Below are 24,996 nucleotides of genomic sequence, written 5' to 3'. Positions count from 1 at the left end.
AAACGAATAAGGAAGATTTCTACTAAGTAAAGCAATGTTAAACATTTGTAGCTCTTACTATTTATAGTTTTATGCTTCTGTTATTAAAAATAACTACCTTGGATTTTAAGACATCCACCGTATGGAAGCTGTGTTATAATCAAATCAACAAATGAAATTGTGTCGGGTGGTGAGGGTGGGGAGATGTGGTATGTGTTTTATACATATATTCAATGACACTGCCACAAAAGCAAGGGACCAGGCATTTGAGCAAATTTAGGCTTGACTAACTATATGGTAAGAGTTGAGTTACAAACATACATATGTGAAACATGCCCATTCTGTATTTGCTCTTCTGACTTTCAGAAACAAGTAATTAATTCTCTACATAATTCAGAATTTAAGTAGAGGACCCAAGTGGGAAAGTTTTCTTTTTCTGTTCTTCAAGAGGGTGGTAATGTTATATATTCCATAGCCTAAAGGGGATAATTATACAGAATGTTTCTTGAATAATTTATTACTTTTACAGTAATTAATACAAGAATTTATGTTACAATTTTAGCTTTCTACTGAGAAAACTGTGAAGGTCTTAAATATCTTGGAGAAGAATATTCAAGATGGGTCAAAGCTTTCCACTTTGTTAAATCATGTAAGTGTAAGGTCCATATTGTTAATATTACACATCAGCAGCCTATATGCTTTCACAGCTATGCTATTCAAAGCTCATACATTGGGAAAAGGAACAAATAAAGTATATTATATATAAAGCAGAGAGGGGCTTTCTAAATCACTAATGCTTTATTTCATTTTACTGCTTATACACCTACTAAAAAAAATGATACAGTAGCTTTTTCATATTAAAATTGCTTTTTGAAAGACTTTGTTAAGAAGGTTCATCATTTGTGTCAAATATTAAGACTATCTGCAACACATTAAATAGTGCTAAGATTTCTGGAATGACAATAATTTCATTGAGATCGAATCATCTAGCTTTCTAGACAGAACTATAGATTCTTGTAAATTAAAATGCAGTCTTTAGTTTTTGAATTACCCATTTTAGAAAATAAATTATGTTTTCAGTAGTCCACATAGTAATCACTGCTTTTTAATCTCAAGTTCAAAACTATAGTGTTGTTGAAAAACACCTATCAGGAATGATTGCGTCAGTAAACATTTTACTACTTTTAAATAAGGCTCTATTACCTTTTGTCGTTAATTTTCTCTTTGTTCTCACAATAGCAAGAAGAATTTATAAAGTTTTTTGACTATCATAATGTTTATATCCCAAACACAAAAGTATTTGTATGTGTATATTTATTGTTTTTAGATAAAGTACACAGAAGATAAAGGTATCAGTAACTATAACTGGACTGTCATCTAGTGGTGACATGAGGAAAGGGTATATTATATTCGAAAGGATTGAAACAGGTATCTTAAAGGAATAGCAAGCAGTATCTGTACCTCATTCCTAATGTTTTTTAAAGAATGTTTGCACATCAAAACCCTTACCATGTTTTGCACCCGTGAAAATCAAATACATCATAATTTTTTATATATTTTAACCTATAAATGTGTTTGTTTCCATTTCATTAACAATGAGATCTTTTATAGAATAATGATACCGAAGAAGAAGAAAGGTTATGGAGAGATCTTATTATGGAGAGAGTTACAAAATCAGCAGATGCCTGTCTTACAACTATCAACATTATGACATCCCCTAACATGCCAAAAGCTGTATATATTGAGGATGTAATCGAAAGAGTTATACAGTACACTAAATTTCATTTGCAGAATACACTTTATCCTCAGTATGATCCTGTTTACAGATTAGATCCTCATGGAGGTTAGTTTGCCCTTTTATTATATTGATAGTTTTTAAGTATATCATCAAAATTACCTGTTATATTACTGTGTTGGATGTATCATAATGCAATGACTTAAAATGGCATCAGAATTATTAGATTACATAGATTGTAATAAACACCAGCTTTGATTTGACTAAAATATAGAGCTTTTAGTTAATCCAGTACTTGTTATTTCTTTAGCGCCTATTTACATATAATAATTTCTGCTGGTCAGAGAAAATCTCAGATATTACTGGCTTTTGGTTCCATTTATCACTTCTTAATTTTACCCAAAATATTAATTATTATCTACAAAATGGATTGATACTTCTGTTTCCAACCTTTATAAATGAGTGAAATATTTAACATGTATAGTAAAAGAGAGGACAAACTTGATTCATGAATAATCTACATTTAGTTATTTATTGTGTAATAATTGCAAATAAATAATCTTACTGTCCTGCTCTAACGGAAAAAAAATAGAAATAAAGGTGAAGTAATATTTTAAGTACAAGAATTTAATAGCCACTGAAATGTGCCATACGTTATCTGTTATGAATGTTTACTTTCTAACTAAATATACCTAGAGTAATTTTCTCTCTTAATTAATAAGCAGCTTTATTTGCCAGTTTGTATTTTTATGTAGGGAAAAAAGTATATTAATTCAAAAAAGCAGTTTTTTGCTATTTATTAAAAATGATTAAAAGTTTGTATGTTTCTTGTTTTTAATGTTTTTCATTTAGGAGGCTTATTAAGTTCCAAGGCAAAACGAGCAAAATGTTCTACTCATAAGCAGAGAGTAATAGTAATGCTTTATAATAAAGTTTGTGACATTGTTAGCAGCTTATCAGAATTGTTAGAGATACAACTTCTTACAGACACAACAATTCTTCAGGTAGGTTTTTTTTTAAACCTTTTGTATATTTGCAGACCAAATGATTTAAGAATAGGTCTGATTGAGTTTAATATAAATTTGCTCATTCGATAGTAATACTGGCAATGTTAATTTTTTTCCACTCAGTATATCTAAATCGAAGAAATTAATTCCAGGGAAATTTTAAAAAGAAACATTTTGTATATAAGACAAAGGTGAATAAATGCACTATAAATTCTAAACACTAGATTCTTTGAAAGATAAATTATCATTTCCTTTATAATATGTCAGGATATTTTCATCCAGAATGGCAGAAATGTTATTTTATTTATATTCCTATGACATTAATCAACCCAAAAGGTGGAGATTAGAGGAGTGGCAGCTATGAAGGAAGGTATGTACTCGAAGATGAAATGGAGCAGAGAAAGAAATGATGAAAGAATAAGTAAATGCCCTCTTTGTTTTCCAGTAAATTTGAGAATGTTTTAGAATTTAGTAAGGTAGAATGTTACTGAAATCATCTAGCAATGCGTACTAATTACTCTTTTTGTGTATGTGTGCAGGTATCATCAATGGGAATAACACCATTTTTTGTGGAAAATGTCAGTGAACTACAATTGTGTGCCATTAAGTTAGTCACTGCAGTAAGTATAATAGTTCATATTTTTAGTTATCCTCCCAGGAAAATAATATTGTTTAATCCAAACCTGCAAAAGTTAATTTAGATTTGAGTTTTCCATAGATTCATTTTAACATAAGGACTATTTTAGTGCACCTTAAATTTTAAGCACTTCTAAATACTTTAAAATATTTCTGTTAGTAATTCTATATTAACAGTAAAATCAGAATTGTCTAAAATAATTTGAATGTTGTCTCACTTTTCATCCCCAAGATATAGCTATGCCTCTAAGCGAAATTGGTATATTCTAACTTCTACAAGACTGTTACAATTAGTGATTGAAAAGTTGAGTAAATTATCTCAGTCATTGCTATTGGAGATGTCGAAAACATTTTCCTTCTAAGTGGCAGATGATGTTTTTTATCACGTTATAGTATTGGTTTTTGGTTTGTTTTCAAATAATTATAACAAACATAATTTGGAATCTTATTACTAAACAGGTATTCTCAAGATATGAAAAACATAGGCAGTTAATTTTGGAAGAAATTTTTACTTCACTTGCAAGATTACCAACCAGCAAGAGGAGTTTAAGGAACTTCAGGTAATTATAGCAAAGGCTAAGTATAATGAAGAATTCCATTATGTATTTATTCATCATTTCTGTCTAACTTTTATTTAATAATCAAAAGAGGCGATTTAGTCAAAATAGCATGAAGAATAGCTTAGATATGTGAAATAATGCACATTTGGGAGTCTTAAAGAAGTTCAGTGATTCTCAAGTGTAAAAGGTCTGTGGCAAAGTTTTTCAGTCTCAGTGTTATTAACATTTTGGGCCAAATAATACTTTGTTGTGCAGGGCTGTCCTGTACAACTGTAAGATGCTAAACAACATCCCCGATCTTGCTTACTGGATATCAAAAGTAACCAACACCCCCCTCCCCCCCCCCCGCCAATGAGCGATAAGCAAAATTTTCTCCAGACACTGACAAATGTCTCTTGAGGAGCAAAATCATCCCTGGTTAAGAACCACTGATCTGTGAAAAGGGCAATAGGAAATTGGCTCAAAAGAGTCAAGAGGCAATTCAAGAATTTTATAAGCCATACTAAGGAATTTGCACTTAATGCTTTAACAGTAGGAAGTTATGAAATACTGTTTTTAAAAGAGAGCTGAAAGATTAACAGCAGTACAGAGAACAGACATGAAGATTAAATGCTCTTAAATTTCTAAGCACAGAGATACTAAAGAATATTTTCCACTGCTGTGATCAGCATTTTTGTCTTTGTTGTCATAGGTAATCATCATCATTCTCATAACTATTGTTATAATATTCCTGAGAATTCAAATGTGTTGATCTGGTATACAGAGTTAGATTGCTTTCAAGATGTCTTCTGTTAAAAAATTATTCTGAATTTTTTTGGACTAATTAATTGTATATTGATAAACATCTATTGTCTGTTAAGCGAAGAAAAGCTATCAGCATATAAAAGAATTTCTATGTTTTTATAATATCCTTAGAACAAAAGATTTAGAATTTGATTTTTCATACTCTATCCCATTGACCTCATTTTATAGCATAGATGATCACAAGCTGACTCTGTAGCGGATTTTAATAAGAAAACGAACACCAGAATGCTTGGAAATCTTGAAGTCTTCCCATTTAAAAAATCATTTTGAGAAATATTTTAATTTTGCGCTATAAATTTTTTATCTGCAATGCATATAGAGTATAGAAATTTGTATTAAATATTGTATTTTCCTTTGACTTTTAATTATTAAAGTATGCATAGAGATTTAGTTGATATTTTTTCCAACTTATTAAAGTAGAAATGATACTATTATAGGCTTTAAACATAACACCTAGAAATGTTGGTAAAATAAGCATTCTGAAGCTTACAGATGATGACATGAAATATGAAATTCTCTTCATACTCCATATGATTTAAATATTTTCTTTTTCATTAAAGGTTAAACAGTAGCGATATGGATGGAGAGCCTATGTATATTCAGATGGTTACCGCACTGGTTTTACAATTAATTCAGTGTGTAGTACACTTACCATCATCAGAGAAGGACTCTAATTCAGAAGAGGACTCAAATAAAAAAGTAAGAAATATTTTCTAAGTTTTATAACTTTGTACTTTTATAGGAAGAAGCACATATATTCTCCATTCTTATGAATCTGAAGTTCTTATTTAGGGTTTTATGACTGGGCTTTAGGATTCTTTTAGCATTCGACTAGGTTTTAGACTCATGTTCCGGTTCTGACTGTTGTATCTCCTAGTCAGTGATAATATACAAAGCATTATCTGAGTTTGTTCCTTCAGCTATGAAATGGGGGTGATAGTACCTAGCAAGCCTAATATACCAAGTTGTAAGACTGGAGTGCGATATTGAATGTGAAATTGAATATCATAATTACAATATGCAATGTCTACATTAATGCGCAACATAATTATAATAGTTAATTCGTGCAGAAAATGAGTTTGTGCTCTCATTGTTGAGTAACTCATAGCTAAGATTTGCTTTTGGTTTTGTGGCTCTTACCTACCAAAGCTTATAATTTTTTCAAGTTTCATAGTATTACTTTAACAAATTTCAAAAGAAACAGGGATAATTTTATTTTTTTATTGTGTTATATCCAGATATATGTGCATATAATAATAAATATATAATTAATTAAGTAAAAAGAAAATGTGTATCAAAAAAGTTGAGGTCCCTATCGTTTCTTCCCATCTCAAATCCCATTGTTCTCTCTCCACTCTTCACTTCCTTACCATTGGTAACCAGTATCATGAGATGGTTTATTCCTTCCATTTATTTATTTATGTGCATAATTTTGATACAGAATTGTTTTTTTAATTTACATAAATGATAGTGACATATTTATAGCTAATTTTTTCACTCAACATTGTAGATATAACTAAATACTAGATTCTTTTTGACTCAGATTAAACACATTATGTAACTACATCATAACTTAAAGCCAGAGTTTCTCTAGATATACTTAGAAGTAGAATATTAAATCATAGTGCACATACAAGTTTACTGGAACTTGTCAGTTTGCTTAACAAAGTGGTATTCTAATTTACATTCTACTTTCTTATTTTACTTAGTCTGGTCAGTGTTAAATGGTGCCATATTTTATTTTTCATTTTCCTGGTTACTAGTGAGATTTTTCATATGTTCACCTTTTGGGTTTCTACAACTTTCAATTGATTGTGTATTCTAGCCTTTAAATTGATAATGACAGAGCAGCTGAATTTTCTTTTGTATTATATTCCAATATTTTACAAACTTTGAGCTTATGGTATTTCTTTTTTAAATTGTTTTTGAATTTTCAATCAATTTCTTGTTCTCACCTAGATCATGATAAGCAACCATTGTTATTGCATTTGTTAACCACATTTGTCACTGTTACGTATTTTAATAATATGACCTGTCAATATTTTATTTAGTTGTTTTTATAAAGTATTGAAATGTTTAGTATGCTCATTGTACCTTTTTTCTATATATATGTACATATATATATGAATAAAGCATTTTAATATTTAAATGTATTGTCCCTATTCATTAATAACATAGCATTAACAGCTTATTTTGTTTGCTGGTTATTTATTATATATTTATAAATTTATTTTTCTCAATCTAGGTTGACCAAGATGTTGTCATTACCAACTCTTATGAAACAGCCATGCGAACAGCCCAAAACTTCCTTTCCATCTTCCTTAAAAAGTGAGTTTAGTTAACATAATCTGGTTTTTATTTTCCCCAGTATAGAGAATAGTTTACATAAAAGATTAATTCAATTTCCTACTGTAATGTGAACCTAGAATTTGTCTCCTTGGTCCTTGATTTCCTGATTTAAAATAAGATAATTGGGATATTAAAAATCTAAAATTTTGTGAACTTGCTTATATTTATATGTTGGACTCCAAAAGTTAAAGTACTGGATTGAAATTCTATAATTTTTCTTAAGTAAATTTGGGGCATTCTAATTGAATAGGAAAGTGTGGAAAGAAATTACTAAACCTTCATAAAAATTTACGGTAATCTTGTAGAAAAACAGTGGTCATTTTTAAAAATGTGTTATACTTCCCAGAAAATAGTGTTAATATTAGTCAATAAAGGGATTCCTTATAGGAGGAGAAAAATTAATTTTGAGAAATAATTTAGTTAAACCATATTTTATTTCATGTACTCTCTTAATATCTTGTTTTTAGATATAGAAAAGGGAAAACATAGCAAAATTTCAGTCATATTGGTGGGCCTGTCACCTAAATTCACAGCTTGTTCATTTATCTTTAAACAGATGTGGTAGTAAACAAGGTGAAGAAGATTACAGACCATTATTTGAAAATTTCGTTCAAGACCTTCTTTCAACAGTCAATAAGCCTGAATGGCCAGCTGCTGAACTACTCCTTAGTTTGTTAGGGAGACTGTTGGTAAGAGTATAGCATTTAAAGATTATTAGATTACTAGAAGACAACATAATGAGGATGTACTCTGATTCACAGATGATGAATTCTTTAAAAATGTGTAAGGAAATATGACCATTGCATCTCTGTTTTTGCATGTGCATAATTGTACGCAATATTGTCAGTACCTTGTAGGAAACTGAACTGTTGTGACTTTTGGTGCTTTGTTTCATTACATAAGATAACTGCTTTAAAAACAGTTTTTGGTTTGGAAGTCTTACATTGTTACTTAAAAGCTTCTCAATACTGATTCATAAGTTATCGTAGGTGATTCATTTCAAAGCATGATACTAGTTAATGTGAACTCTTTGTCATCTTTAAGAGTATTTCTGAAAATATGACACTTTTTAGTCTTCATGTAGTACAGTAGAGAAATGTGTAAAGGAATATCGTGTTTTCTGTTTTTTAAATTACTTTTGGTCTTGTGTAATACAAATTGTTACAAAGCTGTTGGGAACTTTCTGTGAACTGGAAAATATATTCATACTGTTCTATAACCAAGATAATGTTTCACAGGCATCAAAATTCCAGCCTAAGAAATTATTACTCATTACTATCTTCCCCCCCCCCTTTTTTTTAAATAAACATTTGGGCCTATATTTAAAGAAAGTGCGTTCTTAGGTTTAATCTGTAATTTCTTTTTGAAATGAAAATGTTCAGGTTTCAGAAACTCAAAAGGCAGTATACTTTATGAAACAATATCACAAGGAAAAAAGTTTATATGTCAGATAATAGAACATAGATTTGGAATTTATATGATAATTGCTATTAAAAGCACTGTTATAAATTGATTGAATTAAATTTTGCGCTGTTTTGATGTTTAGGTTCATCAATTCAGTAACAAGTCAACAGAGATGGCTTTAAGAGTAGCATCTCTTGATTACCTTGGAACTGTTGCTGCTCGACTGAGGAAAGATGCTGTTACAAGCAAAATGGATCAGGGTTCTATAGAACGAATTTTAAAACAGGTATTGAGATAAAGGATTAAAATTCGGAGATAAATAATAGTTAAATGCTTTCTTTGGGTATTGTTAATGTCAGTGTTGGCATTTCATTTTGTAGATTCAAAATAAGATCTATACTTCTAAAAGTGGGTTTTTCAAAAACCCCGCTGAAGAAAGTTAATACCTTAGGGTAAATTATAATATCTAACAGGAACATTTAAATGATTTACATAAGTCTTTAGTTTGCTTTGTTTTTACAAACTATAATGTTACTAATGTATGATGCTGTTTTCTGTTTGGTTTAACATAAGTTTTTTATTTCAATCTTTAGTTTACTAAGAAGATGATCTTTTACTTCAAATTGTTTTGTACCTTTGTTGTGTTTCTTTTTATATTAGGGAAAGGTGAAGAGAGCTTCTTTTCATTTTATTATATAGGGAGCTTTCATGTTTGGTGGAAAAAGTGTTTTATTGCTATACTTATTCTTTGTTTTTTTTTTTTAAGTATAAATGAGGTAGTAGTAATACCAAAAATTACTTATGAAAATTAATAGGTAAATGATCTCTAATCCTGCAATAGACAACTGTTTTCATTTTTTTCTGCTCTTTTTTTTTTTAATGTTTGTAACCTTATCCATACTGGCCATTAGAAATACCTCCAGTTTTTTTTTACCATTCTTTGTATTTTGAAATAATTTTAAACTTACGGAACAGTCAGGACTAATACAAAGAGCTCCCATAAACCTTTTATCCAGATTCCTTAATTGTTGAAAACTTATATTTGCTTTATCATTCTTTTTCGAAGTATACCTTTATGTGTATCTGTATATGCATTTTTTTTCCTGAACCATTTGAGCAGACATTACCACTGAATTCCAAAGTGTGATTCTCTAGACAGGTAGCACCAGCATTAACATCACCTCAGAACTTTTTAAAATGCCAATATTCAGGACTCTTTCTGGATCTGCTGAATCAGAAACTGTGGGTGTGAGACCCAGCAGTCTGTGGTTTAGCATACTCTCCTGATGATTCTAATGAATGCTGAAGTTTGAGAACCACTGCTTAGTATATATTTTCTACAAACTACTCCCTTTATATCCACAGTACAACTGTCAAAAGCAAGACATTACCATTAATATAATACTACTATTTCTGTTCTTTTTAATGTAATTTGTTGCTGTCATTATTTTAATATTCAAGTTGTCCCAGTGAGTGCTGCTTCAAGCTGGCTTTTTGGTTTTCTTTTTTTCTTTCTTTCTTTTTCTTTCTTTGGGGACTTTCTACAACAAGATGTTTTAGGCTAATCTTTTACTGTCCTTGCCTCAGTCCTAGAAATTAGCCATTTCTCCAAGTAGTGCAGGTTCCTTTTATTGGAAAATGGTAATTTGGAAACCAAGATCTAGGTGCTCAATGAGTTCGGTATTTCTTAGAGTGGACCTAGAACCTCTTATTTGCCACATATGGCCATGTAGATAGTACACTGTAAAACTAGAGGGTAAGAGTTATTTATAAATATTTTTGAAGCTTTCAACATACTTTCAAATTTCTTTTGGAAGTTTACAGCATACTGGTTTACAGTGCTATGATGGATTTCTTAATTTATCCATTTTACCTCTCTCCTAGAACATGGGTTATTCTAATCTTTTTCTACTTGGATATATTCTAAACCATATATTTGGCATTTCATGTGGCAAAGCTAAAATATAAACTATAGACATGAATGTCAACTCACAATTAATTTCTGCTATGTATTATTATTGACAGGACCTAAAGATTCAGTCGTTCTGTGCTCCTATCAAGCGAACAGCTCATGCACTGTATATTTAATATACTGCATGAAATAAAGTACTATTTTTACATTAATTAAAAATAAAATAAAATATTTCCCTTACAAAACGTTCTTTTTAAGTAATATCCCAAGGAAACGTATAACACGTACTAATACAGAAAACAACAGTTTCCATTTACTAGATTAGAAGTTTGGATTTCTCTTAACAGAAAACCAGTGCTAGGACCTTTCTACCTCTGAAGATTTAACACATTATTTTGATAGTTTTTATGTTCGCTACCTATGAGCTACTTCAAAGAAAGATGACATGTAGTTCATAAAAATAAAAGCCAACCTCAGCTATCAGCATATTTTTCAAAGATAGTATTCTTCTATTTCTTCCTTTTAGTTGCTGTATTTACCAGTTTTTTTTCCCGCAGATTTGTGTTTACAGCTATATAATTAAACTGCATTAGTATTTTTTCGTTGTTCTTATTTGGTTTATTTTATAGGTTTCAGGAGGTGAAGATGAAATCCAACAACTGCAAAAAGCATTGCTTGATTACTTGGATGAAAACACTGAGACTGATCCTTCACTAGTGGTAGGATTCTTTTCTCCTTTTTTTGGAGATATCACATGTTTATTCAAATTGGTTCTGAAAGAAAATTGGGAAGTGTCATGAAGAGGGAAGTTGTTTAGAATATTGATTTTTGGAAAAAAGGATATTTGATAATCTAAACAAAAGAATAGTTATGGATTGATTTGTTTTATATGGAATTCTGATACAGATATTATAGTATAATGAAATTGTGTGACATGGGACTAGGCTTAGACCATTGGTGCTGACAATGGGCCTGGCCCAGGCAATTACATTATCTATTAGCGTATAAAAAAAGCTATTAGCATTTATATGTATATTTCTTTTTAATATAATCTTTTAATACTGTTTTTGTGTATTTTACATATCCAAAATATTAGTATACTAGGTTCACATGTAAAATTTATAAGCTATGAGAATAGTGTGCATATATTGAAGTGCTTTTTAATTTTTTTTAACTGATAGAAATGGAGTCTAAAGAGATTGCTAAGCTATTCAGGCATCTGCCATCTCTATTGAAAGGAACAGGTTATAGGTATGACTCAGTATTAAAATATTTCAATAATTGTGTAGTTTTTAAAGATGTAAGGTGAGATTTTGAAAATAACTAGTCTACCTTCAGCATTTTGTCCATTTGTTCTAAACTTTTTTAGGAAGTTGTTTTAAAGTAAACCTTAATCTCATTTCTGATTGTGAGTTGTTTAATTTTATCAATGGTTTGGAAATTGTTGCTAATTTCATCAAACTCAAGTCTTATCTAATTCTTTTTTTCAGTTTTCTCGTAAATTCTATATAGCCCAATGGTTTCGTGACACAACTCTGGAAACAGAAAGAGCAATGAAATCACAAAAAGATGAGGAATCATCAGAAGGAACACACCATGCAAAGGAAGTTGAGACAACTGGTCAAATTATGCATCGGGCTGAAAACCGAAAAAAGTTTCTTAGAAGCATTATCAAAACCACGCCTTCTCAGTTCAGCACATTAAAGTAAGATCCAAAGAGAAAACATCTTTACTTTTTCAGTTATCTCTTTGAAATCTATTTACCTAATTTAAAATAAAAATAAAAATTTAATGACTTTTCGTTGCAGGATGAACTCTGATACAGTGGACTATGATGATGCTTGTTTGATTGTTCGATACTTGGCCTCTATGAGGCCGTTTGCCCAGAGCTTTGATATTTATTTGACACAGGTAAAATGGATCAGAATTCCTTACACAATGATATTGATATTTGTAATTCTGAGTATTTGTGAGGTAGAGTATGATGTCCGTTCATTATTGAGAATAGATATATTAAAAATCATGAAAGTAGCATTTATCTCTGTGTACCATATTTGTTTAAATGTCTTTGTTCTGCATGCCTTTTACATGGCTATATATCTGTAGGAGTATGCACACTTATAGATAGAATGATAGATGTTGTAAAAACATTATTTAAATACTATCATATATTATTTAAATGATAATAAATATCCTTAATTAAAGTTATACCTAGCAAGGTTTTAGTGAGGCTACAGATCCTTGAAAATGAAGCATACCAATAAAAAACCAGGTTTAATTCAGAATGCCAGGATAAAGAAAAGGCCCTAAAGTGTAGAATGCCTCACTTGCCATGTGTACTGACCTTTAGGTTAAAGCTTTGGATCAATAAGACAATTGGTCTTTTACTCACTTATATAAAAATTAAAGAGAGGTAAACACGGTATTTATTTTCATTTCTTCAACTTGTTTTCATGCTATATTAAATGTTGTGTGTTTTAAATTTATGAAAATGTCAATGTTTGCTTGGCAGATCCTTCGAGTTCTTGGTGAAAATGCAATTGCCGTTCGAACAAAAGCCATGAAGTGTTTATCTGAGGTTGTTGCTGTAGACCCCAGTATCCTAGCCAGGGTAAAGAGGATCACAAATGATTCTTCTTATTTAACCTTTCTAATCAAATTAAAATATAGCTCTACTTAGTATACGTTATATATTTTTTATTTTCCTGTAGCTTGATATGCAACGAGGAGTTCATGGACGATTAATGGATAACTCCACTAGTGTCCGGGAAGCAGCAGTAGAATTACTAGGTCGATTTGTCCTTTGTCGACCTCAGCTTGCTGAGCAGTATTATGATATGCTGATTGAAAGAATATTGGTATGTTTGTTTTGTCATTTTTATTATGATTCATGAATATAAATTTGTTTTCCTAGTAGTATCACCTCTTTTTTTTTAATGTTTAGCTAGAAAACTAAATATCAATTATTTATTTATATTGGCAAATCAGTGAACTATATAGCAACTTTTTAAAGAAGGACATATTTCAAGAGGAAGGCTGTTCAGTACTGTAATTATTGGTGAAAATTGGATTTTTTTCAGTTACTATTGTTTTTCTATTATGTTAGTGTACAGTGACTAAATGATAGGAACTACATGGCATAATTCAATATTTTGGACAAGAATCAAGAGTAACTATATGTGTACATATATAAACAGGAAGAATATTTAGGTGAGAGCTAAGTACAGAACTTTGGTATCTGACAATATTTTTGAATCCTTTGTGTGTTTCCTTAACGCTGAATTATTACATGCAAGTTAAACCAGAAAGTCATTTGTGTCTGAAGAACAAACTTAAGAAAATCACCTTTAGCCTAGTATCAGAATAGTGTGTGACTGAGAGTTATAGATAATTTCAGCTTCACCTAGCATAAAATCTTTGTTGAAATAGAGTGGAAGAATTTTTTTCCTTTCAATTCCTCAGTCTTTTCAACAGTGAAAGGCAAAACCAGCAAGACTCTCAAATCTAATGTACTCTGAGAGCATCTATCTTAACATTATATCCTAAAATATTTTCACAGTCACTAAACTGAATAATGGAAATTATTTTGCACAATAAATATTTAATGCTTTTTATTTATTTTTAAAACTAATGATGAAAATTTATAATTAAAGAAAAATAGGATAATGAACACCCATGTATCCACCACCGTGTTTCATCTATATTTTTTGCTAGATTAGTTTAAATTACAAAAGTTTTGTTGCTTCTCTTGTAGATATTTCAGCTTAACTCTCCAAAAAATGATGTTGTTCTTGTAAACAAAAATCATTGTCTCACTCAACCAAATTAACACTCCCCAGATATCTAATAGCCAGTTCATATTCAGATTCCCCAGTTGTCCCAAAAATTGAACAAAAAATGTCTTGCCTCTTTTTTTTTTTTAAGAATCTGATCAAAGATCATATTTTGCATTTGGTGGTCATATTTTAAAATTTAGAATATTTAACTATCACAAACTTTTCTCCTTGCATTGATTAATTTTAAAAATAGGTCAGTCTTATTTCCTCATTGTTTTGTTTAACTTAATTTATTACTTTGTTCTGTTTCCTATAAATCATAAGATAGTGGCAATGATTTGATTAGATTTCAGTTAAAAATGTTTCATATGCTACTCGAGTGCTATACACTATTCCAAAAGCTTCATGTTTGTTATGTCATTTAATTTTGGCAAGCTTATACTCTAGTATTGTGTTCACTACTATGTAATATATTTTCATGTATGGGATATCATATTTTAAAAATAATGACAATATAACAAAATTATGCATAGTAACCTGAGTAGAAAAGCATATAAAGAAGAAAGTATAGACCATGTTTATCATAATAATATATAGTGAATATATGCTTATTGGTATTTTCTAATTTCATCATATTTCATACACCTAGGTATCTTTTTTTTTTTTTTTTTTGACATTTTAAAAATGCCTTTCTGTTCTTAGGATACTGGTATCAGTGTCAGGAAAAGGGTAATAAAGATTCTAAGAGACATCTGTATTGAACAACCAACATTTCCAAAAATTACAGAAATGTGTGTAAAAATGATTCGCAGAGTTAATGATGAAGAGGGCATTAAGGTAAACTGAAACATTGACTTCTTTAAATTTTATGTTACATTAATATTTTAAATAATGTAAATGTTTACTATATCTAGATTTTGTTGATTTAATATAAAACTTTACAGTGAATCATATTTGAGATTATAAATTCAAGAAAAAGGCTGATACATTTTTATTTCTAGATCTTATATCAATTAATAAAATCTATCTTTCCCAACAAATTCAGCAATTACAATATTTAATGTCATTGTAGAGATTACATTACATAAAGGAAATGTCTATCGAATTGAAGTTATTTTGATTTTCACATGGTATGCGGTTGGTTTTATAAATTAGTAAATACCTTGTTGGAAGTTTAACCCTGAGTTTACTAGAGAATTTACATATATATGATTGTACCAATATTTGTTTTGTTTTTGTTTTTGTTTTTAAATAACTTCTCCAAAAGGAGTAAAAATATTTTTTAATTTGATCAGAAACATTCGAATGTATACTATGCAATTAATTTTGAAAAATTAATTGGCGATTTGAAAGAAATTGAAGAAGTTACACCAAAAAATACCACTATTTTGTGTTGTTATTAGTTATTTGTAGCTTTGTTTTAAGCTTTAATGAAAATTTGGGATTGAGAATTTTGCCATGTTTGTTTTAGTTACTTAGTTTGAATTTTTTTTCTTCTAGAAATTAGTGAATGAAACATTCCAAAAACTCTGGTTTACTCCAACTCCACACAATGACAAAGAAGCAATGACAAGGAAAATTTTAAACATCACTGATGTGGTAAGAAGAACTGGAACAAGGGATTAGACCTTGTCAGTGCAGACCTAGTTGAGGTGTACCCCATTTTACAAAGGGAGAGACAGTAATGAGATATTTGGTTAACCTCAACATTTAGTACTACTTCCCTTTCTTCATATTTCTGGATAGGCTCAAGTGATACAAGTGAGATAAGATCGGTCTTCTGCATAGTCCCACTTTTTGGCATTTATTGACTTAAGCACCATTATTAAAATTCTTCACATTCCTTCAATGATTGAAAACTGAGAGGGAAAGAAGTAGATGAAAAGATACAATAGCCCAAGGATAGCATCCTGAAATGAGATAGTAATTCCTACCTTTTTCAGAAGACATGAATTAAAATTAGTTTCAGTATGTCTGTTTATACACATAAGCTATCAATTTTTTGACTCATAGTACTTTTCATATTTCAAGCATAAGAAATTTAATATTATCAATTACATCTTTATCAATTCTACCGATGTCTTTGAATCTATCTAGAAGGAAAACATGAAGCAAACATTTCCAGTTTGTTTTCCATCTTACAGATTTTTTCTGATGGCATGTGATTCATGTTATTATTCAAAATGTAATACCACATTTAATTTCTATACATTGCACTAATTTTTGAATGTATTCCAAGGTATTTTTAGAACAAAATTCTTTATTCTAAATTATTGGCTTAGTGAATAAAAGTTTACTTTAAAAATAAATTTTTTAATTGAGGACATTTACGTATATACTTAATGCTAAAGCATAGCAAAAATATTTTATTCAGATGAAGTAAATGTCTAATTTTGATAGTTTCACTATATTTTCCTCATTAGGTTGCAGCATGCAGAGATACTGGATATGACTGGTTTGAGCAACTGCTTCAAAATGTGAGTGTTATTTGGACTCCTGATAACAGATAACATGAAATTCAATACAAGTTCTTTGTAGATTTTATGATATAAAGAACCTTTTCAGTTATTTTGGAGGATATTTATCTTTTGGTAGGGAAAATTTATTTCAGCATATTAGATGAAGTGTTTTAGTTAATATCCCTATTAATTATTCACTTGCTTGTTACAAGTTTTCTAAATCAGTAATTGAAATTATATCTTCCCTTTCTTCCAGATAATTATTTTTTTCTTGTCCCTTTCATCTACATGATAGGCATGAGATCTATAAGTTAGATATACATACTACGTTAAATATATATTTACATTATTTGACATTTTTAAAAATACTTAGAATTTCCTATAGTAGTGTGAAATTATTTCACAATTCATGTTCTTTTAAAATTCTATAAATGGAAATGTTTATTTCCCTATGAATTTTTTTTATTTCAGAAATTTTCAAATAGAAATACCCATCACCCACCTTCAAAAATTGTCAGCAATTTTCCATTCTTGTTTTCTCTTTCCCATCTTTTGTTTTTTTGCTGTAATACTTTTAAAGCAATTCCCATACTTTATATTATTTTACCCATTAATACTTTAGTATCTGTCTCTAACAGAAATTACTTTAAAAAAAAATAACCAGAACATCATCATCTGTATCAAAGTAAATATTAATAAATCATTCTCTAATATCTAATACTTAGTGTTCAGATTTCCTTGATCATCTCAAAATGTATTTTTATAGTTGGTTTGCAGTTGTTTGGTTGATATGGCTCTTAAGTCTCATAATCTATAATAGTGGACCCCTCACCCCTCCTTTTTTTCATGCCACTTGTGTGTTTTTTTGTAGAATGTCTGACATTCTGGATTTCATAGATCTCTTCCTTCTGGTGTCATTCAAGTTGTTCCTCTATCCACCATTTCTGTAAATGTTTAGATATAGAGGCTTAATAATATTGAAGTTCACTTTTGAGAGTATGAGACAAGAATACTTCATAGGTGATGCTGAACATTATTGCATCACGTTAGGAGGCAAATAGTATTTGGTTCTCCCGTTTCCTTCAGTCTCTTGAGTTTAGGTGTTGTCAGTGTGGTGCATCTATTATCAAGTCTTTCAGGATTGGTTTTAAATGATCATTACCTAGATTCATTACTTCCATTAGAAGTTATGAAATATTGATATTTTTGTAATTATTTCCTTTGTTTCATATTAATTAACTAGAATTCTTCTTTAAAGAGGAATTTTGTCTTGATCTGTCACTTTGACATATAGTTTGTATAGGAAAGGCAAGGGAAATGTTTGATTATTTTCCATTTATTTATCAGTTTTCAGAATAATGAGTTTTCCTGTCAGCCTCCAAAGGTGACTAACGAGTTTGTTCATTTTTTAATATCACTTTGAACTAATAGATTTTTTATGTCTTTGATGGATTTTAATTTATCACAATCATAATTCTTTTCGAAGCTCAAATATTCCTACCTTTGCCCAGTATTAGTCTCTTTGAGTCGGTCTTGTTTCTTTTTGACATATCTTCATTACTCTTCTGTAACCTCATTTCTTTCTGCATCTACAAGATGCCTCAAACTCATCTTGTACATTTTCTGCCCTAAACCTAAAATCAGCCATTTTTCCAAAGAGCTCAATGCCCCTCAGTGGGAATAATCTGGGTGCTCTGGATGTTCATTACTAAGGGTTGTCATAGTTTTAGGTTTTTTTAAAGGGTAGAGCTACAAAATACATAATTTTTTTTAGAGAAAAATAAATCAAGAATTTATATTGATATTTTTAGTTCATATTTAAGATTATGAGATTCACCTCTTTGACTTTATTCTTTTAGGCAAAAAGTCTTGGTTCCCAAGGAAATGAACACAATTTTTTATTTGCTTTGTTCTACTGTATTAACAATAAGATTACTGGATACAACTTAAGACTTTTTTGCATTTCTTTTTATCTATAACTCACTAAAGGTATACCATTAGAAATCTATCTTAAAATAACTTTTTCTATTTGATGATGTCAACAATTTACTATCTTGTTAAGTCCATTTGTTTCTGTTTAATTTTTTATTTTTAGCAATATTTTAGTAATAAGACAGTATTTAGTATATTTTTAATAGCCAAAATTATTTTATTGAGGCATAATATATATGCAAACATACTAATTTTAGGTGTACAGTTTAATTTTAAAATTATATTCAGTGATGCAACCTCCAGCTCAATCAAGATACAGAATATCATCCCTTAAAAGCTTCCTTGTGCCTCTTTCTAGTTGACCTTCTTTTCCTAGTAAACCACTGGTCTGCTTTTTATTACTATAATTACCTTTTGTAGAATTTCATTTCAGTGGGATTATACAGCTTGTAGTATTTTGTGTTTCATTTCCTATAAATAGCAGAATGTTGCTAGTATATTAATATTTTATTTTTATTGGCGAGTGGTATCGATGTCATAATTTCTTTATTAATTCACAAATTTGTGGACTTTTGGGTTGTTTAAAATTGGACTATTATGAACACTGTCGTTATGAATATTTGTTTGGAAGTTGTGTGGATGTGTGTTTTCATTTCTCCTGTGTAAATTCCTCTGGGTGCCATTGCTGGGTCATGTGGTGAGTGAGAAACTGCCAAACTCCTTTTCTAAAAGGGCTGAACCATTTTATTACATCAGCAATGTTCAGTTGCTCCACGTCCTCACCAAAACTTGGTATAGTCAGTCTTTTTAACTTTAACCATTCTCATGGTGTGTAGTAGTATGTTAATTTTTAAAAATTACTAAGATGTCCTTTTAAACACCTTTATGGCTTATGTTACCCAGTCTATAATATCTTAGACTCTTTAAATCATCTTCCATTTCATAATTTTACGTGATATATTTGGCTTTATTTCCTTTCTAAATCAAATAATTAGCTCTATATTATAGACCCTTATGGCCATCTTAGTTATATTTACGTCAGCCATTCCAAAGGAGACATTATAATTTCTAGAAGGCTTTATAACCATGTTTCATCTGATTACAATAACTGATTAAAAGTTAAGTGTAGCTATCAGAAATCTTATTTAGTATTACTAAAAAGATTGTAAGATACTATCCCTGTGTATTATTGGCAAGTTGGAAGCAGAAAGATGACTACCTTTATAATATCTAAGCAGTAGTAGTTTAATATTCTTTATATCTTTACACTCTCGCCCTCTTTAGTTGTCCATTCAATTTTTTCTCCCTATTCTATGTGTTCCTAATTTAGTTTCTGCCAGCTATGTAGTTTACCATTGACATTGTGACTCTGTGATACAGTTGTTAAACTAGCAGAGTTTAATATAGAACTAAAGCTCATAAATATTTATATAAAACGTGACAGAGACATAACCACTTTTAGCAATTATGCATAAACTTTAAGAGAAGCTAGGAAGGATATAGAGAATGGACTGCTGGAATTATTAGAATTTTTTTGAGTCAAAAATAATTAGCACATTTACTGTTTCCTCATGAGCTCATATTACATGTATTCTGTTCCATCCAATTTCAGATATTTCTCACTTTTATTATTTATGTGTTGTTGGTTTTTTATAGATCAGTAATTCCCAATTTATGGAATGTGGTTTCCTAGGGGAACTTCAAGTATTGTATAAAATAGCTTCAAATTCACACATGCACCAAACTGTCCACTGACTAATTTTGTTAGTGTGTATGCACATGCATGTATGCACACACACAGGTAATAGTTTTGGCAGAAGTATTACTTGCAAGGAAGGCGAATCTGTATCCAGAATAAATGTTCATTCTAATGAGAACAAAATGCTCCCCTTCCATGATAGAAGCGATCCATTGCAGCCTGCCTCATAAGGCAGCTGGCTGATCACCCACGGAATGGTTCCATATCAGAGGCTCAATGTCAGTCTCTACTACTGGTAGATTGGGCACTCAGTGATGGCCATAGCCAGGTTGGCCTTGATGAATAGAAGTCTAGTTTGCTGAGCCCATGCATAATCTTCATCCCTGCCATCATGGACAATTTGTTCATGAGCCCATTGGACGATTTCAGGAGTGGCCGGGGAAAGAGGCTCATATCCTCAGAGAAGGTATCTACAGAATGGCTTATGCTATCCACTGGATTATTAAAATCCTCCTTGCCGAGGTCACCCTATCATAAACATTCATGTGGAAAATATCTTCACATTTTTGCCCATTCAGAAAGGTCTATGCACATGCCTCTTATCCAGATTTCCTTGTCACCAGTTTCCAGTCCTAGTCCTTCTAAGTCCCTGACCATCCAACCAAACCATTGTCCACAGCTTATGAATTTGTATGTAATTATACATCAAATCATTTTTTCTTCCAAGCACAGTGAACAACTATTTCCCTCACTCAAAGTACTTCCCAGTGGAAGAATTTCCCTTCACCACTGTCCTTCAGGGAGATGCAGTAGTGTTGCAGCTGTCTGCTTATTGGTGGTGCCTGCGTAATATGCAGACCGTTCTGTAAACCAAGCCCATGTCTTCTCTCCCTCTGTCAGCTGGTCATAGAGAGCTCCTCATAAGGCCAAGGCCATAAGTACAGGGTAGGGGAGAGAAGGCGATGTAGCATATGTAGGAACTATATGCATTTGGGCCACTTCTTCATGTAACTTACTAGTGCCTTTAGGTCTACTCTGACCCAATCATGGATATCCCACTTACATCTGATGATAAAGTGTTGCTGTTCACACCCAGTTTTACAGTTTGGTGAGTCAGATAATACCCAGTTCTTGATAGGCAACTCAGATTGCATGGTAATGTAGTGGTCTGTGATTGGACAGGCATTCAGTATCTACTAAGGCACAGTAGCAGGCCAAGAGCTTTCTCATAGAGAAAGGCAGGACTTTGTTTCAAAATCCTAAGGGCCTCTGCTGCAATTCACATGTAGGAGCAAAAGGCTCCAAACGACATCCCTATCTGCCACCACCAATTAAAGCAGCACTGGATCTGCTGTATCATAGAGCCCAAGCAACAGAGTTGTTGCATTGCAGCCTAGACTACTTGCAGAGCCACCTTCTATTCTAGACCCCACTCAGCACTGGTAGTTTCTCAGATCACTCAGTAAATGGGCCAGAGTAATACACCCAAATGAGGAATTTGTCTGCGAAATCCAAAGCCCACTAGGCATTATGCCTCTTTTTTGTTTATAGGAGGGGCCAGATCCAGCAACTTATCCTTCACTTTAGAAGGGATATCTCAACATGCCCCCACACCACTAGGCACCTAGGAATTTCACTGGACTAGAAGACCCCTGAATTTTTGTTGGATTTATTTTTCACCCTGTGACAGACACACAAGTCTAACCAATAAGTCTAGAATAGTTGCTATTTTTTGCTCAGCAGGTACAATCAGCATAATGTTATTAATATAATAGAGCAGTGTTATATCTTGTTAAAGGGAAAGATAATCAAGATCTTGCAAAAGTAAATTGTAATACGGGACTAGAGTGTTAAAATACTCCTGAGGTAGGACAATGCAGTATATTGCTGGCCTTGCCAGCTTCTGGTGGGCCTTTGACAAGGATGGAGAAAAGGGCATCTTACACATCAATGGGTACATACTAGGTACCAGGAGATGTGCTAATTTGCTCAAGCAATGATACCTCACGTGATACAGCAGCTGCAATTGAAGTTATCACCTGTTTAAGTTTACCCTAATCCACTGCCATTCTCAAAGATGCATCTCTCTTCTGCACAGGCCAAATAGGCATGTGGTATGAATCACTACCCTGAATCCTTCAAGTTTTTGATGGTAGCACTGATCTTGGCAATCCCCCCAATAATGTAGTATTGCTTTTGATTTACTAGAAGTAGTCATAGTGGCTTCACTTGTCCTTTCCCACTATAATAGCACTTCACTCCACAGATCAAAGAGCCAAAGTGGGGACTATCAAGGACTGAGTGCATCTATTCCAGTTAAACATTTTGGAAGTAGGATTATAATCATTGAATGGATTCGGAGACCCAGTAGACTCACTATGAAACAGACTTGAGCCTCCATTTATCACCTGGCCTCCATAAGCCCCTACTCTGTTGGGGCATAGTGCTGTTTTGGGTCTCCTGGAATTAGTTTCAGTTCAGAGCCAGTGCCTAGTAATCCTTAAAAAGTCTCATAATTTCCTTCTCTCCAGTGGACAGCTAACTTGGTAAAAGGCCATAGTTCCCTTTGGGGAAGGTTAACAAAAAAACCAGCAGTATAAATTTTCAGTAGTGTATGGGACTTCCTCAAGAAGATTCCTCAAAGAATGCTATGGATTAAATATTTGTGTCTCATTAAAATTCCTGTGTTCAAGCTTAATCCCTAGTGTGATAATATTAGGAGATGGGACCTTTGTGGGATCATTAGGTCATGAGGTAGAGCCCTCATGAATCAGGTTAGTGCCCTTCTATGAAGAGATGTGAGAGAGGTGATCTCTGCTCTACCATGTGGGACAATAAGAAAACCATCTGGGAGCTAGAAGAGGACCTTCACCAGAGACCAACTATGCTGGCATCTTGACCTAGGATTTCCCGACCTCTAAAACTTTGAGAAATAAATTTCTCTATTTTAAGCCACCTAGCTTGTGGTATTTGTTAGAGCAGCATAAGCTGACAAAGGCAGAAATTAATACCAAGAAGTGGGGTGCTGCTGAAACAATACCTAAAAAATGTGGAGGCACCTTTGGAATTGGATAATTGGTAGAGACTGGAAGAGTTTTGAGATGCATACTAGGAAAAACTAATACTGTTGTGAAGAGACATGTAAAAGCAGTTCTTGTGAAGTATCAGAAAAGAGCTGTAGAAAAGCTGTCTTGGAAAATACATGGCACCACATACAGAATGTTGATAAAAATATTGACGGTAAAGGACAAATTTGATGAGGTTTCAGAAATGAGGAACATGCTAGAACATGCTAGAGAAAGGGCATTCTTTGTTAAAAGTGGCAAAAAACTTGGCTGAATTGTGTTCTTGTTCTAGTGTTTTATGGAAGGCAGAATTTCAAGCAATGGAATTGTGTATTTTGTTGAGATTTCTAAGCAAAATATTTAAGGAGCAGCTTGGTTTCTCCTGCCTGAGTTTTCAATCAAATACTGTCTCTGTCTCCATCAACTAGTGAATGGGTAAAAAAAAAAAAAAAAAAACTGATATACCCATACAATTTAAAAGCACTCCACATTAGAAAGGAATAAACTATTGATATATATAGCAACATATGTAAATAATAAAAACATTTATGCAGAGTAAATGAAGCCTTACACATGAAAGTACATATTCTGATTTCATTTATATGAAATTCTAGGAGAGGCAAAACTAAACTATATTGGAAAAATCAGAAGAGTGGGTCTGCAATTCGTTAGAAATGCAAATTCTCAGGCTTTGCCCCAGATTAAATTAATCAGCAACTCTGAAAGTGGAGGCTATCATTCTGTATTTTAACAGTCTCTCCAGATGATTCTGATAATAAGCTAAAGATAGAGAACCACTGTTCTATATCTTGGTCATAGTTTGCGTTATAATGGTGAATGCACTTAAGAAAACTGAGCAAAGGTACACTAAACATTGTATATTTCATTGTGTGTAAATTTCTTCTCAAAAGGAAAAAGGGGTATACTCTGTCTACAATTTACTTTAAATACATAAAAAATAATGTGGATAAAGGTGTGTGAATGTATACATATTCATATGTACATGTATACACACATATATCATGAGTGAAAAGCTGGTTTAACATCAGCGTGTGTGTGTGTGTGTGTGTGAGAGAGAGAGAGAGAGAGAGAGAGAGAGATTTAACATTGAAGAAGTAAGTAATCATTTCAGAGGACAGTATTTTTTTTGGATGAGATTTAATAGACTTGAATGATAACTTAATAAACTAGAAATAAAATCTGACAGAATAAACTGCAAAACCTAAAATGAAAATTATGCAAAATGGGAAAATGTTAAAAGAGGTCTCATCAAAATCAAGAACAAAAAATATTCATCAAACATGTCAAGATGACAATAAAATGTGTATGGAAAACAAAGAGCTAAAATAATTGTCTTCTGAAAATGCAGGAACACCAATTTGCCTTACCAAACATCAAGACTTACTTTTAAAGATAGAGTAATTAAAATTGTATGATACTAAATAAATCAATGGAACAGGATAGAGAACCCAGAAATAATCCTCCACATATCTAGGCTATAATTCCTATAAAACAGAAGTGGCACTGCAGTTAGTGGGGAAAGGATTTTCAGGAAATGGGGCATGGACAATTGGCTATCCATAGGAATTTTTTTAAATTGATTCCTACTTCAACTCAACAGTCAATGCCATATAGATTAAGGGAAATCTTTAAAACATTTAGAAGAAGATAAGTCACAA

General features: G+C 31.6%; 1 protein-coding gene across 4 annotated transcripts in view; it reads left to right on the top strand.

Annotated features, from left to right (window-relative positions):
• NIPBL (NIPBL cohesin loading factor) overlaps positions 1 to 24,996 on the top strand; it is a 162,467-nt gene that overhangs the window by 109,725 nt on the left and 27,746 nt on the right. For all 4 annotated transcript variants that reach the window (XM_016142466.2, XM_036225488.1, XM_036225486.1 and 1 more), the window contains 17 exons: positions 542 to 628; positions 1,591 to 1,822; positions 2,567 to 2,718; positions 3,261 to 3,341; positions 3,817 to 3,917; positions 5,282 to 5,420; positions 6,967 to 7,049; positions 7,627 to 7,759; positions 8,617 to 8,760; positions 11,016 to 11,105; positions 11,877 to 12,091; positions 12,195 to 12,297; positions 12,899 to 12,997; positions 13,098 to 13,244; positions 14,865 to 14,999; positions 15,663 to 15,761; positions 16,586 to 16,639. In XM_016142466.2, coding sequence (XP_015997952.1) covers positions 542 to 628; positions 1,591 to 1,822; positions 2,567 to 2,718; positions 3,261 to 3,341; positions 3,817 to 3,917; positions 5,282 to 5,420; positions 6,967 to 7,049; positions 7,627 to 7,759; positions 8,617 to 8,760; positions 11,016 to 11,105; positions 11,877 to 12,091; positions 12,195 to 12,297; positions 12,899 to 12,997; positions 13,098 to 13,244; positions 14,865 to 14,999; positions 15,663 to 15,761; positions 16,586 to 16,639 — 2,094 coding nt within the window. The remainder of the gene's footprint in view (positions 1 to 541; positions 629 to 1,590; positions 1,823 to 2,566; positions 2,719 to 3,260; positions 3,342 to 3,816; positions 3,918 to 5,281; positions 5,421 to 6,966; positions 7,050 to 7,626; positions 7,760 to 8,616; positions 8,761 to 11,015; positions 11,106 to 11,876; positions 12,092 to 12,194; positions 12,298 to 12,898; positions 12,998 to 13,097; positions 13,245 to 14,864; positions 15,000 to 15,662; positions 15,762 to 16,585; positions 16,640 to 24,996) is intronic.

The sequence above is a fragment of the Rousettus aegyptiacus genome, unplaced genomic scaffold (genome assembly GCF_014176215.1).
Source record: "Rousettus aegyptiacus isolate mRouAeg1 unplaced genomic scaffold, mRouAeg1.p scaffold_m13_p_8, whole genome shotgun sequence".
NCBI lineage: Eukaryota > Metazoa > Chordata > Mammalia > Chiroptera > Pteropodidae > Rousettus > Rousettus aegyptiacus.
This window is presented reverse-complemented; position numbering and strand designations above follow the sequence as displayed.